This window comes from Dryas octopetala, chromosome 3 (assembly GCF_963921425.1).
Source record: "Dryas octopetala chromosome 3, drDryOcto1.1, whole genome shotgun sequence".
NCBI lineage: Eukaryota > Viridiplantae > Streptophyta > Magnoliopsida > Rosales > Rosaceae > Dryas > Dryas octopetala.
In genome coordinates this window covers 2660629-2676467 of record NC_141368.1, presented here as the reverse complement: position 1 = coordinate 2676467, position 15839 = coordinate 2660629, and the positions used below count along the sequence as shown (strand labels likewise).

General features: G+C 33.3%; 1 protein-coding gene and 2 pseudogenes across 2 annotated transcripts; 2 read left to right on the top strand and 1 right to left on the bottom strand.

Annotated features, from left to right (window-relative positions):
- Positions 1-1154: 1154 nt before the first annotated feature.
- LOC147289519 (transcription factor bHLH118-like) lies at positions 1155-2457 on the bottom strand. Of its 2 annotated transcripts, none has more exons than XM_086238431.1 (3): positions 2089-2457; positions 1461-1862; positions 1155-1247 (listed from the first exon to the last, which is right to left on the bottom strand). In XM_086238431.1, exons 1-3 carry the CDS (start codon positions 2455-2457, stop codon positions 1155-1157), a joined length of 864 nt encoding a protein of 287 aa, XP_086094557.1. The 2 variants fall into 2 exon arrangements, with proteins under 2 accessions (XP_086094557.1, XP_086094558.1); XM_086238432.1 differs by having other exon boundaries at positions 1461-1859.
- Positions 2458-6802: 4345 nt separating this feature from the next.
- LOC147289518 (transcription factor bHLH120 pseudogene) lies at positions 6803-7847 on the top strand (annotated as a pseudogene).
- A 3868-nt stretch (positions 7848-11715) lies between these two features.
- On the top strand, positions 11716-12444 carry LOC147289517 (transcription factor bHLH36 pseudogene; annotated as a pseudogene).
- The last annotated feature ends 3395 nt before the right edge of the window (positions 12445-15839 follow it).

The window sequence follows — 15839 nt, the reverse complement described above, 5'->3', positions numbered from 1 at the left end:
GCATGCACTATGGAAAACACAAAAACTGCAGCTTTATATATTGCACTAATGTTCCTGCATAGAGTAGAAACACACATACTGCATATACTGCACTAATGGATCGATCTCAGACATATGCCACTCGATCAGTCTTCTAAACAGCCTCATGCATGGAATTTTTCTAGTTTTAAAGTTAAACATGGGAACAGTTGACTTTATAGAGAGAGAAATACATTGTCAGAAGCCCAAAAATTTCAACACTTTAACTACAGATCACAATTACTTGCAAATAAGCACAAGCTTGCCAATTTACCAGAATATGTATGCAGTTAATTAATTAGCCGCTCCGCTCTGTTTATTCATATTGTAATTACTAGAAGAAGTGATACTAAAGCTGCATGTATACTACATTATATCAATAAAAGATAAAAAAGGGGAAACAATATTTCAACTTTTTAATTAGATATTAATTATGAAATATCTCTACAATAGAAAGCTTAACAGATCGAATAATATCCACTTTGACAATTGACATCATGAAAACATGCATTCCAAGATAGAACCAGGCTAGATATGTATGTTTGATAGAAGAAATAATAAATCATCACACAAGAACATTTGATGAATGTAGGTCCATACTCCATAAGTCAAATAAATTCTATGATATTTACAATTTGTTTCCTCACATTTAAATAAACTGTCTGTCCTATGGCATGAAAAAGTCACAATCGTCTTGCTGCAGTACTACTATATCAGTTTCGATCAAAAATATACATTGCACCTAATTATTGGTAATTCACTTTTCACTACACAAGGAGGACAAAATATATAATGAATCAACGTACGTAACCAATGAACCAACTCTAGTATAACTATCAGATCAACTGCCAATATAGATCATTGATTATCATATAGCTAGATATATTCCTTTTTATTGTATGGTCTAGCTGACAACATAACCATACCAGTTAATTAGACCATTTGGTAAAAGAATTACACAACAATATTACATATATATATATATGATCGAAAATATATATGATGCACAAAAGGCTTCATATACAACTGTTCAATATTCACATACATATTGTTTAGTTTCACAATCTGGTAGAGCTCAAAATAAAATCGATCGAAGGCTTCATATATAGGGGGGAGTCCAGAAACAATTGAGTACGTTACTTGGACATACATGTGGATGATGCAATATTAAACAGTTGGGCTAGTTTCTGTTCCAGCCCAGAAAGATCGAGACTTTGGAGATCATCCACCTGAGAAGAAAACTAATTAAACACATACATATATATATATATATATGCAGTAAAAATTGATGATCATGATATATATATATATATATATATGGTTTTAACTAATTAAAATGGAAACCTAAGTAAAAAGCTAATCCCTAAAAATATAATATATCAATAACTAATTAATTGATTATCAAAATTATGAGTGAGTGTTAATGGATGGATGGAGCATACCTCGGAGTAGATATGAAGGATGAGTTTGTGATTTACTCTGGAGGAAACATAGGTAACGACATGAAGGCCTTGTTGAAGCAAAATTTCTAAAACCCTTGAAAGAGGAAACCTGTATTCCTCGCTCAACCCTCTACTGATCACAATTTGCACTCCACCACAACATGGGTTGATCGTGAAAGTAGAGTTGCTTGGCTTAATTGGTGAACACCTGTTTGTATTTGAGCTCCCAGTAGTAGTACTAGTACCCCCGTGGTCCTCATCATGATCCGTACTAGCGCTTGTGTCATTGTACAGTTTCTTCAATTCATTTCTCTTGGCATCTAATCTCTTGATCCTGTTCTGGAGGTGTCTTATATAATTCACAGCCTCGTTCATGTGGTCAGATATCGAACGCTTTCCCTGCTTAATTAATTTCAATTCCACCAAATTAACCAATTAATATACATAACTAACCCTAGCTAGTCATAAATCATATAATTGATTCTTGCTTCCATGAGAGATGTAAAATCTCAAATGGGTATTCATGTTTTGGACATAATTGTACGAAACCACCACGATGTTTTGCAAAATCAAAGATAATCAAGTAAGTACAAATGAGTAAATTTAAACACTGGTTAGCGCTGTTGACCTTGATGAATTCAAGTGGGAGTTGGGATCTAAGTGACACGTATAGGGTAGCCATTTCTTGCCTTCTTTGCCTTTCATTGTCCCTATGCATCATCATTTTCTTCTTCTTGTGTTCCTTTGAATTCTCAATAATGTCGTGATGATCCAAAGCAGTAGTCACAGCTGATTTCCGCCGCCCGGGTAGGTGGTTCTTTCCCATATTGATATCGTTGTTAAAAACAGTACTGCCGTCCGGTGATGAAGAAGCATGCCCAAGATTAATCTTATGATCTTCTGATGATGAGATTAATGTGTGCTTTTCCTTTTGGTGATCAGGATTCGATGAAATCTGGAACACCAGCTGCTTATTGCTTTGGTGTAAAGGAAACATTATTCAACAGCTTCAAACCTTTTATTCTCACAATGGAGGCTGGGTATTAATCTTAAACAGGAGATATGGACGATCTTAATTTGATGGGCCAAACTAAACTAATTAAGATGCCAAAGATTCCTTGAAATTTCACATACAAAGATCGATGATGAGTACTGTTCCTATGGGCCGGTGACATAACAAGTGACTTCATCGCTCACTTACTTTAAAGCTAGCAATTTCGTTAATTATTTAATATATATGCTCCTTGCGCACTGTTCCTATACACAACATGCAGTTAACCCTAGCCATTTGCATTCACATTAGATGGATCGATCACATGCCTAAAACATCAATATGATAATGATATTTGACACTAGAGAGTGCTCATTATATCTCAATTCTTTTTATTTCAGAAGGAATTTTTACCAATTTTTTTAATAATATGTAATAGGGTAAAGAAATGGGAATTAAGCTGACATGTATCTGACCCATTTTGAGAATTAATGTGGCATATATAAGTTGATACCATGAAAACATTGCTGTGTGCATGCACCGGGGCTTACTGTTGGGGCCGGAAAGAGAGCAAAGAAAGCAGTATAACCACCAACAGTATCAACAAGAAGATTTGTAAGGAATTAAATAGCCTGTGCTTGCTAGCTTTATGAGTTGGACAAGGAGTTGTTGATCGATGTGCTTCCCTTCCGAAACAAATATTAATTAATTAATATTAATTGCTCAAAGAAACAGCTAGCTTAGCTACTTCCTAAATCTTTTTAAACTCCTAACAAATCAAATCAAGTATCAAATCTATTATAATAACATATGTGACGAATAATTGTTACGAAGCACTCAGGCTGTACAGACTAGTACAGTACAAGAAATCTTGGGCCTTAATGATCAGACTAGTTCTTTAAGTAGTTGTTGTTCTATGCTTATTGATTCCTCTAACTGAAGATAATCAGCAATATATTTATATTTCTTTTGTTCCATTTTTTTTTTGGTTACTTTTGATAAAACAAAATATTGGGCTTGGTCCTATATACGTGGCCCCGTGGGTACTTCGCTGGTCCCAAGCAGGAGTAAGTCTTTAGGTGGCCCAATAGTTTTACACCGGGATCAATTATAGAAACAAGGTGGGTGGGTGTGTACTACGACGATTAGAACACAGCGTATAATACACTCCGATGGGTGTGTACTAAATTTTTTTGTTTGATTAGCCAAACAAATTAACAAACAAAAGGAAAGAGAAAAATTTGGGCATGAAGGTGGATGCCCCTAGGCACATTAGAATACGATAATCATTTTGTAAATGTGGGACTGTCTTGAGATTATAAAGATTTAAAGTGAAATATGAAATTAAGCTCTCAATTTTTTTATGGACATTATTTAAGTCTAGCATAGTATATATAAGAATTTATAACGAATTTATAACTCTCAACATTTTAGAAATTTAAAACAATTGTTATTTCTTCTACCCTAAAGTCAACTCTGAAATGCATATAAAAATGCATGCATGGATATGATCGATCGAGTATAACTAAATTAGAATATAGTTATATAATATTATGAATGATTTGTTCTTCAGACCAAAAAAATTTCTTGAATTAGGTCGGTGGTCTATACCAATTTTTTTTTGTTTTTTACTTTTTTGAGAAACGTGGTCTATACTAAATTAAAGTACTGTAGGTTTATGGACTTTCCATTTGGACCTTGGTGGCTATGGTACAATTTATTAAAAGAATTAATATAGCTTGTGATAAGTGAGTGATATTTCTTTGCTAATTAATTAGCGGAAGAGATTAGAGGGAGTATATCTTGGATTCTTATATATGGAAGCCCGTCAGCGCGATAACATAATACCCTAACAAATTAAGTAACCTTGTAACTACTGTAGCTATCCAAATACGTACGAGTCTATGAATTGCATATATGGAGGACCATCTGGCTAAATAATCCTCAAAAATTAATGTATGCAATTGCAAAATATCTTATATAGTGATGCCCCACATGTTTTGGGTAACCACTTGGAAAAAACCCATGTTTCCTGGTACGGTCCCAAGGGCACACCATGCCGAGTCATATTCCTCACCAAACCCAGCATATATCAGATTAATGAAGTTTTAAATTTTATATTATGAGCAAATCTTCATGTAATCTCTCCCCTTTCTATACTAATTAATTAAGAACACAAAATATATTAGTGACCATACAAAGGATGCCGAATATTATAATTAGTTAAAATGTCCATGATAAACTATATATGTTTATTCATTGTGGATATGAAGGAATGTATAGAAGAGATCAAGACACAGATCATCATTATACTTTTCTTAGGATGGCTCACATAGCCTCAGTAGCCTCAATTAATTAATTAATTAATTAAAAGGTTAATTATTTTAGTTTTTACAATCGGTGGGGCTTATTCAGATGGCCATTTGTGTAAGTATATGGATCAGCAGATTCAGCACACAACTTGTGGATCGGGTATATATATGAGACCCAAGAAGGAACTTCTAGTCTAGCTAGCTATATATACACATGATGTACGTATATATAAAGTATAGACTAGTAATTAATGATTACCCGCTCATCATAGAGCGAGAAATTTAATGATCGAGACCACATTGTATTTTGATGGTTAATTATATATATGGAAAATTTATTAGTAGAACTTTTCCCATTTATTGGGCCATTTTTGACAGGGTTCAACACTTATTTTAGGATATAGGGATTTTAGGTTATTTATTTAGATGATAGTGTTCATTTATTTATTTCATCACAACTACATGACTAAATAATTTTTTTTAATTGGTTATTTTTTGTAATGATGATCTTTGAAGTGAAGCCTACAAAATTGATGGTTCAGATTATGAAATTAGTTATGTGGTGGGCTCAAAATAGTGGTTAGCTTCGTATTAACTTGCTAATATGTTAGCTTTAGAACGCTCCTCCAAATTTAGAATCCCTAATACGTATTATCATATATATAAAACCTATAAGTCTCTAATCCAAAGTACCCAAATATTAATTCTACGCATGCAACTTTACTCTACCAACTATATACCAACTGATGACCATGTAATGAATTACATTCAATATCATAAGGTCAACTTGGGTTCTCATGCAGTTGGATGGATGCGATACCTAAAAGTTTAAACCGTAAACACATTTAGACCATTTCATACTAGGACCAGCAAATTATCTTCGTTCTGAGAAAAGAATATATGCAATGACAACTGCTAAGTCTTTTTTTTTTTTTTCTGGTATGTTAGATGAGATGAAATCTATTCTCTACACAATGTGATTTGAAAATTTGATTCATTTTTAGCATTAAATTTAAAAGACAAGTTAAATAGGGAACCTCCCCTTCTCCTCTTTCCCTTGGTGCCATGCTTCGTGGAATGGGTTAGAAATGCCCTTTTTTCAATTATTTTTTTTAAACGGTTGAATAAAGATAAAATTTGAAGTATTATCAAATTTACAATGTTTGTTAAGCTAGCATATTAATCGTTGGGTACAAATGGCCGGAATTGCCTTCAAAGTCATCACATAAATGGGTCTAAATTGATTTTCGATCAATACAAGTACTTTTAAGTTCTAACCCGGTTAGAATCTAGATATTAATTCATATGCTCTTATGCTTTACAATTAACATAGGGGAACCTTTGCTTGATGAAATAAGAAATCGATCTCTTGTGTGTCAATTTCTTTATGTTTTGTGCCTTATATCAATTCAATTATCGAAGCGACGAAACCAATTACTAATGGAAGCTAGTTTCATTTGGATGGAGGACCCCTTGGCTCACTTAGCTCTTCGGTTTCGGTACTAAATTTGTCAATTTGACCCATTTTCTATGTATAAAAAAAAAACAAAAACAAAAGTTTGAACCCATAACAGCAAATAATTAAATTTGGCCAAAGAAAAAGTAAAAGGAAAATAGAGGAGAAAAGAGGAACGTGGGTGGGGTTGCATTTCCATTTTCCACATAATTAAGTAGAGTGCCCACAAACAAGTTTTATATTAATACAGCTAGCAAGCTAGCGAGGCCATGGTCCATGGAGGAGATTTTTGGGAATCCTGTCCTGAATATTAATTAGGTCCACGGAAGATCATATCCAAAACCCTAGCTAACGCATCTACTACTTTTGCCTTCATTACTACCCCTGACCCTGAGCGAACCCCAAAAAAGCATGATTTACAGAATTATTTATAGTAATCCATTAAATAATATTACAGCTAGAATGTTTCCTTGACATCAAAGGAATGATGAGTTGGTCAATCTTCCCTATAATTCATCTATTTATTCCATGGAACAAAATAAATAGATTCCCATGCCACAAGATTTGATTTTGCCACATACGGCTTAATTCAATGGATCTCAGTAGTTTGTTCAATACTAACAATAATACGACCCGACTACGCCGGCAGCCGAGCAAATCTTTGGTTAGTTTGGACAGTCAAAATCATGATCAGAATTGTAATGATGATGACAAAAAGAAGATGATGCACAGAGATATTGAAAGGAAAAGAAGACAAGAAATGGCCGCCCTTTATGCATCACTTAGATCCGTACTCCCTCATGAGTATATCAAGGTAAAGCTTGCATATATGCAACCCTGCAATGAATCGGTCTATAGGCTTATGCTTTGTAGATTTTTTATGGCTTTGGTTTCGTTATGCCAAAAACTTAGGGGTTTATAACTTTATATATATCGTCCTAAAATTTCTTCGGTAATATATATAATTAAAAAACCTTGTCATTTTTCTGGGCTGACATAAATTTGACACAACGAGCTAGTTTGTTAATTAACTATGTTGATGGAATTAAATGATAAAAACAAATTTCAGGGAAAGCCTTCACTGGTAGAACATATGAACGAAGCTGTGAATTATATCAAACACCTGGAGATGAGGATCAAAACACTTGGTGCCGAGAGAGATGAGCTAAAGAGGTTGTCCAATTTGACCAGCCTTGTTGGCCCTGCTGGGAATATTTGTGTTGCAGTCCACCCTAATTGCTTAGGCGGCATTGAGATTGTAATCAGTACTACTGCAGGTGGCTCTGGGAAGCAAGGTGGTTTGGTCCTCTCAAGATTGCTGGAAATACTAGTTGGACAAGGACTCACAGTAATTAGTTGTGCTTCTGCCCAACTTAACAAAAGGCTTGTCTACACCATCCAATCCCAGGTAGTGTTATCTACTCCGGCACGCTTAATTAGTTTAACCAATTAATTAGGTTTTTTGATTGCACGAGTTATATGAAATATATATGAATGCAAGAATTAATATTAATTACTTCTTTTCATGTATAACTTCACAGGGTAGCGATCCCACATGCATAGACTTTTCTGGGCTGCAGCAGAATCTCACTCAAGCCATCTCATCATCCACTATATTTTCCAAGTAACACTGTGTTTATATATATAGCTATAACTGTTTAGTTAAAATCTTCTCCTTGGTTATATTATATATGTTTATATGTACTTCGCAAAAAGTCTAAAAATGTTAAGTTTCTAGGTTTTTCCTTATGACCGACTTAAACAGAATAATAGTAATTAAACTGATGATTAGCTGCATTTTGCTTGCTTGAATTATCTCTCGATCATTCTCTTAATCTTCACAAATGCCCTACAGTTCGGGCATATAATTGGTTAATTTGTGCAATTTTTGTTCGGCAAAATGTGTTTATTAAAAGCCATATCCATATAATTCTGAACAATCTCATTCTTGATACCAAAAGAAGATTTAGTGCATTATTGAATCCAAAAAAATGTGTACATGTACAATCTTTTTTAATATCTGGATGAAGATTTAGTAATCCAAAAGAAGATTTAGTACGTACATCAATTGGGAGCTGTCCAAGTGTATTTGATTTTCTCGTGGGATTCAATGTACTAAATCTATTCTCGAGTTGTATTGAAGTTGAATTAATGTAGTTTAATAGTTGTTGTGTCAGACAGAGAATGTATAATTCCTTAAAAAAGTTCATTGTCTTTGCAATTTGCTTTGTTAGATCAACTTTAAATCTCTTAGAGTAACAAGAGTAGAAGAAATTATTTTGTATAACCAATATATTGACACGTGGTATAACCAGTGTATGTGTTATAATATTTCCAAGAGTAGTCACAAATAAAATTCAATGGGATGAAGTTATCAATAAATGAAAACATTATTGGGTGTGACTGTACCACCGGCACGTGATGTTGTTAATCTATGTGTTGTAATATAAGTACGTGGATGACGAATTTATACTTTAAAAATATAATATTAATAAATATACCCATATTGTAACATAAGTGGATTAATGCACGCAGAGTTTTTACGGCGTTTCTTTTTTTAGTAACCGAAGGTGTCATGTGTTAGCTTTCGCGCATTAGACTAATTTTTTGGGCCGATCAAGGACATGCAATCCACACCGGGTTTTGGAGATTGACAAAAAATTTTACCTCATTTACTGCCTGACTCCAAAGATTGAACTGGAGATTCGAACTCGGGATAAGCAATCAACTTGGGGATATTTCAGTTGGAAAATTCAACTATACAATCTATACCAAATTTCATAGCATATATATTTTTAATTATTAGATCAAATTATATGTCATACCATAATCTTAATAACTTGAGATATAAAAACAAAAGATTGAGAATTTGAGACAATCTAAAATGTCTCCTCGATCGTGTTTAGAAGCATGCATCCAATAAAGCTAATTAAACCAAAACCAAACAATCATTTGTACCATTCCGGATTTCCTGAACACGTACAGCTGAACTAGTTGAATGCACATCAGCTAAGTAAACCAACGAAGCTCATGTCTTACGGTGTGGTGCCAACCTAGCTTGTAGCTTGTCGTGGAGAGCAGATAGGACCTGTCAGGAGTCAGGACCCAATCTCCGACCTATGCTTTTGTTATTCTTAAAACCCGTTTATTAAAAAAATTAATTATTATGGATTTGGCTATTGCCTATTGGTATTCAAAAACAGCAATATATGCTCCAACTTGGCCAATATAAATCACTATAACATTCTGACCCAAAAAAAAAAAAACACTAGTCACTACAAAAAACCGGATCTTTTAGTCACAACCCAATACATTTAATTGTGACTAAAACTTTTAATTACAAATTTTATTGTAAATAACTCAATTTTTAGTTAATAAACGTTGTCAAAAGTTGTGGCTAAACTTTTTGCCACAGGATTTTTAATTACAACATTTAGTCAAAAAAAAATATTTAGAAAAAAAAAAATATTGTAACTAAAAAATCCGTAGCAAAAAGTTTTAGTTACATGTTGTGACTAAAGAGTTGTGACTAAAAGACTTAATTATTTAATTTTTTGTAGTGTGATCAGACTCTCAGTCTAGTTCACTTAAGGTTGGTGATAATGATGACTAGTGTGTCCATGACCAACGACCTTTGAAAGCATGTAAAGGACCTATACGGCCACTAATTAAACAGGATCGGTTTTTCTTCAATACCTGCATAACATGTAATCATAACTAATATATATATAATATATATATCACAAAAATATGTTAATTAATCTACATAAAATTATTTTTATGTATAAACCTAGTTTGCATAAAATTTCTTTATAAATACGGTTTAGAGAAAATCACAAATTAGATATGCATGACTAGCTAAATGTGACATTGATGATGTGGATACAATTATAAATGTATGCAACTAAAAAAAAGTTTTTGTACAAATATTTAATAAACATGTAATATGCGTTTTTATTAGGGAGGGATCGAAAACTACAAACAAACAAACAGACAGCGAAGCTAATCTCGGGTCTTTTGGATGTTGCTTTCATTTTTGATAATAACTTTACCGATATGGCTTTAAAAGAACTTACAAAAAAAGATTTAGTTGAATTATTATATGTGGACTGCCCATAACAATAAAATAGAGAGGAATAGTATGTCATATCTTTGCCGTGATACTGTTGATATTTCGGCTCTCCTTCCTCAAATTAATTAATTGCGTATAATTATAATTATTATAATATCCGTATCTTGGTTTGTAATATGGGCAACCGTCCTTTGATTAGGAACACGTGTTCAAAATCAATTTTCTAATATAAACATGGTGGCCCAATCACAATTATTGATGGAAAATTCAAGTTATGCTAGCTAGAAGTCATGAACCAGAATAGTAGCAAAAGTATATTATATATCGAATTGAATTAGGCTTGTTTAAGGAACGAATTGAATTAGGGATGATGAGAAAAAGTCAATGTTTTCTAGGCATTCCTTGGATGTACAGAAAATTCCATGTACTTATTCTTGTATGTTACTAAAAAAAAAAGTTTTCGAAGTTCAAAAAAGGAGTCCGGAAACTGTGTTCATGGGTCCCATTAGCTTGCTTTTGCAATTAATGATAATGTATTTTATATTCCAAATAAGTGATTAATTAAAAGAATAATGTTATTTGGAGGATTATCTTAACTAATTATATTGTGTACCATCTTTGATCTTCTAAATAGAATTAAGGCCCGCTTGCTAATTTCACGTTTCGGAGCTGTCCCCTGAAACCCATGGCATATATGCCCCGACTGCCGACATGGTGGTGATCCACCAAATGGGAAAGTAAATGGCAGTAATTGGTTGAGTACAAAGTGACTAATTAAACTACTAAAGAGTGCCACACACAGAACACAAGGGATGTAGCTTTATGATGCGGTCCAACGTTAACGCCACCTTTGCACGCACCTCCCTAGCTGGAAGGAACTTGGAACTTTGGAAGAAGGGTTAATTCCATCAATACAAACAAAGAATCTTAAGCATATAAAATTAATATTTAAATCCCTCAACAACCTGATCACAAGTACAGTAGTATATATATATATATATACTCTTACTCTTAACAAAATAATGTATGTGTATTATAATTAGTTCCGCGCGTCATCATATAACATAATCAAAGAACTTACACCTAGTTCGCAATTGATATATATATAGAGTCTGTGTTCAATGTTTCCTTTCCATCGTGATTATGTTAATCAAAGCAATAAAGATTTGGTATTCCAAATCTCCTCATCCATTAATAATATTCCTCACCAAGAAAATCATATGATCACGCAACAACAAGATCTGCAGCTTTTCCTGATGCGGGGTCACCAGGTCTTGCCAGCTGAGGGATCAAGTCATCGTCTATCCAATAACAAAGTGGGAAAAGCCCGGAAGCAACATGATGTTGATGATGATATGATATTAGCTAATAATCCCCAAAACATTGGGGTAAGGATTCATGAAGCAAATGCTAGTCATGATAGGAATAAGATGATGCGGCGGGACAACGAACGCCAAAGAAGACAGCAAATGGCACTTCTGAATGAATCGCTTCGATCCCTCCTCCCTCCTGAATTCATCAAGGTCATGATTTTGGGTCTTAATTAATTAATTAGACAATTTTATGTTTCTTGCTAGCTAGGGTTTTGTAATTGATGGGGTTATAATTAATTACAGGGAAAGCGTTCCATCACCGAGCACATGACCGAGGCGGTGAATTACATAAAGCACATGGAAGGGAAGATCCAAGAACTGAATGGCAAGAGGGAAAAGCTTCAAATTAGGTCAACTACATGTTCTGAAAGTCTGGGGAGCGATTTGCTTAATAAGTGCTCCATCTTGGTTCTTCCAACTTGTTGGGATGGAGTGGAGATTTTGATAAGCTGCAGCGCGCGCTGCAGTAGTACTAGTACTAGTGGGGAAGGCACCTTGCCTAAACCTCTTTCAGGAGTGCTCAAAGTGTTAATTGAACAAGGTCTTAGCGTTGTTGGTTGTGCCTCCACCACAGTAAATCAAAGGTTGTTTCACACCATTCAATGCCAGGTAATAAATTAACTTATATCATGAATATCAGAATTCATCGATACATATCCAAAACATTAAGTTCACAGTATATATTTGCTCAATAATTCACAGGTAGACGAGGATTCGGCAAGTGTCAATTTGTCTGAGTTGCAACTCAAACTAAATATATATTGTTGCAATTCTGAGTGACGACATATCTTAATTTCTTGTTCGGATCGAGCGAGCTAGGTAATCTCTTCACTACGTACGTTAATTGACCTTAATTAAGTTGATTAGAAATTAAACACCCGAGTGCTAGCTTGGTTTTGTATTTGTTGCTCAATCTGATGTTTCATTTATAGCAAGCTAGCTAGTAGTTTCTTTGAATTTGAAAATAGATTGCACTGGATTTGAAAATCTGGTAACTCAAAACTTTTCGGAAACTTAATTTCTATATTTGGAATTAATTGGCTTATTATTATAGATTATAGAAAATATATAGATATTTGATCCTTTGAGCTCACTAGCTCATGCAATAGCAGAAAGTCGTGCCAGCTACTGTTGTTCATCAGTACGTGTTCAATGTGATGTTCATGTTGTCAACCTAGCTCATAATCTATTTTCTTAATTTATTGGCTCCTTACGTGCTCACAGAAATAAAGGCTAACTTATTAGATTTAAGGTATATTATTAAAGATAGAAATAGAACTATTCTAAAAAAAAATAAAATAAAAAAAGATAGAAATAAAAGCTAACAAATAAATTTTGTGTAAATTTTGATATCCTACTATTTTATAGGAATTAGAAGAAATAAATTTTCCTTATGACTTAATCTTTATTTCTTTCTTCAATATACTTTAAATTTAGTGAATTAACCTATTTAATCTAATTCTAGCTAGATACCAAAGATGACTTATTAGTAATAGATTCAACAGAATATCGATCTCCACTAAATATACCTATACGTACATCAGCAATCAGAAGTACAAGTTTGATTAACATATCCTTACATTTACTGCCTGCTACATATAAAAAAAACTTTTTCAATATTGCCTGTCGTGTAACATATACTTTCAGATAAATAAGTGCTCCATTTGTATATTAATGTTTTACACCATTAATCTCAAACCATCACATACATGCATAAACAAAAATTAATTATTGCATCAGTTGCTGCTCAGTAAGATTCATCAGTTAATTTTGTGTATTAATATATAAAATTTATAAAAACTAGCTAGCAGGTTAGAGGATTTTTCTTTTCTTCTTCTTGTGAACTATGATAATATCTATCTGTAAGCAATTCATATATATAGTTGGATTAAGTTGTTGGCAAGAAACGTCAGAAAAATTCATTGATCATCCTGATAATTAATATCTATAATCAGCATAAGCTTAGTTTATATAATTGTACAAATTAAGACCACATCAGCTTTCAAATTCCTTAATTAATCTGAGTGCCAGCTAGGACTGCTGGAAGTAAATATTCTATTTTGCATGAAAATTAATTTGTTTAATTTGTGTTCAGCGTTATTATATGTATGTATATATACCATGAGGACTACTTAATATAGTGATCTCTGACTTTTTAAAGTATGCAGAATATATCATAACCTTGGTGCTTTCTTCCATCGTAGCATTAATGGTGTAAAGTTGAATGACGCATCATGTTATCCATATATTTTGTACTAGTTAGAAGCTAGCAGGTGTTTTGGGGTCTTCACATAGTTAATTACCTTGACAGATTTAGTGTTGGAGTTTCCAGCACACGTGTACACACATATATTTATAAAGAGAGTTTCAAGTGAGAATGTTCTCACTTTAGAAAAATAAAAAATTCTAAGGACCACATCACTGCAATGTATTCAATGATCTGAATTGTATATTTTTTACGTCTCTTTTTAAGAGTTATTCCCATAAAAAATCAGTCAAATCGATATTTATTTAATCATTTAAACTGTGCGGACAAATAAAGTCTCTCAAATAAAATTGAAATGTTGTTAATGATAGTAAACCAGCTAAACAATTTTCGATTTGGATAATTTTTTTCATGAATAATCTTTGAATGATGCCGTAAAATATAAATAGTTCCGATCATTTAATTAATTGTAGGCTTGAAATAGAATGTCTTCATTTTTCATCAATGAGGATATTATATGTATATAACCTTTTTTACTTCTAAGAAGCATGTATATATGAGTTGCATGTGTCTATATATATGACCATTATTTGCAGTAAAGTTACCTGAACAATGTGGTGAGGAGATCACCTAGAATGGAGTAAGAATCATCACTGCAAGGGATAGAGGAATCTTAACAAGGGGATCCAGCTATAGTACTGCAAATTTATATGAAGGCCTGATAAAATATCTATATATACACCATCAATCTACTAAACCCTTGGGCATATTGATGAGGTTGTAGCTAGTACAGTCAACTGTATTCAAATATACACATGTACCAGCAGTTCTGGATGCCCTTCTGACTTAAGCGAGGTTCACTCATTTGTCACTTAATTTGCTAACTCCTTTCCAAAAAAGAAAAAACCCTCAAGAAAAGGAGATATTCCCAAGTCAATTTTGAGAGAAATATGCAATAATGCAAAGCATATATATGGTTTAAATTAAACAACCCATGACTTATGTCGGGACGTTCATTATATTTGTATTTCTTCCAGAATCCAGATTTAGAAGTTCTTGATAGGAGGGCAATTAAGGGCCCAAAAACGATACAGAAACTTAAAAACAACCATGGGGCCTAGGAAGCCCAATAAGAGTCCAGACAAAAACGGCCTAATATAAGGAGGGGAGAACTAAGCAATGTAAGGCCCAACTGGAGAGTAGGGCCTAATAATTAAGCAGGGTTAATCATGCATGATTAACGACAAGGATGTTCCAAATAAACAATACAAATGATCTCCACGTTGTGCAGAACTGGATTCAGCCTCCTACTCATCTTACAATGTTCATTAATCATTACTACCCCTTGGCACACCCCAGAGTCCCAGACCCTACATTAATATTACAATTTGACATGTTAAATTTTATTTATGAGTGGGATTGGAGTTGGAGTGTACCTGCAGGGTAGCTTTTAATTAATTAATTGTTGGGATTGGATTTTTTATTCATTATTATTATTATTATTATTTTATTTTAAAAATTAAGGGTATAGGCAATTTTTTTTTCATAAGCTAGGAGCCTAGGCTATATATATATATATATATGATATTTGGTCAACTGTAAGACTTTTAAATAGCAATAGAAATAGCGAATTAGGGAGGGGAGGGGAAGGGGCTTCGATGAAAGTGGAAAAATTCGGCTTCTCTCTCTACAGTTAGTGACAATCCAATGAGCACAGCCTGAGGACCTGAGATACATCGATCGATTGGAAGATTGTGCGGCCAGGTGCTTATTTTATCATTTTTTTTACTATTATACCTAAAGGCTAAAATTTGAGTGATCAATTTATGCTAATTTATGTGTTATAATATATGTGAACTACGAATTTATAATTTTAGAATATAGTATTAATTTATTTACTTTCAAAGGTTCTTACGCACAAATATTTCAACCCTAAACAATATTAATATACCTTTTTAAATTATATAGT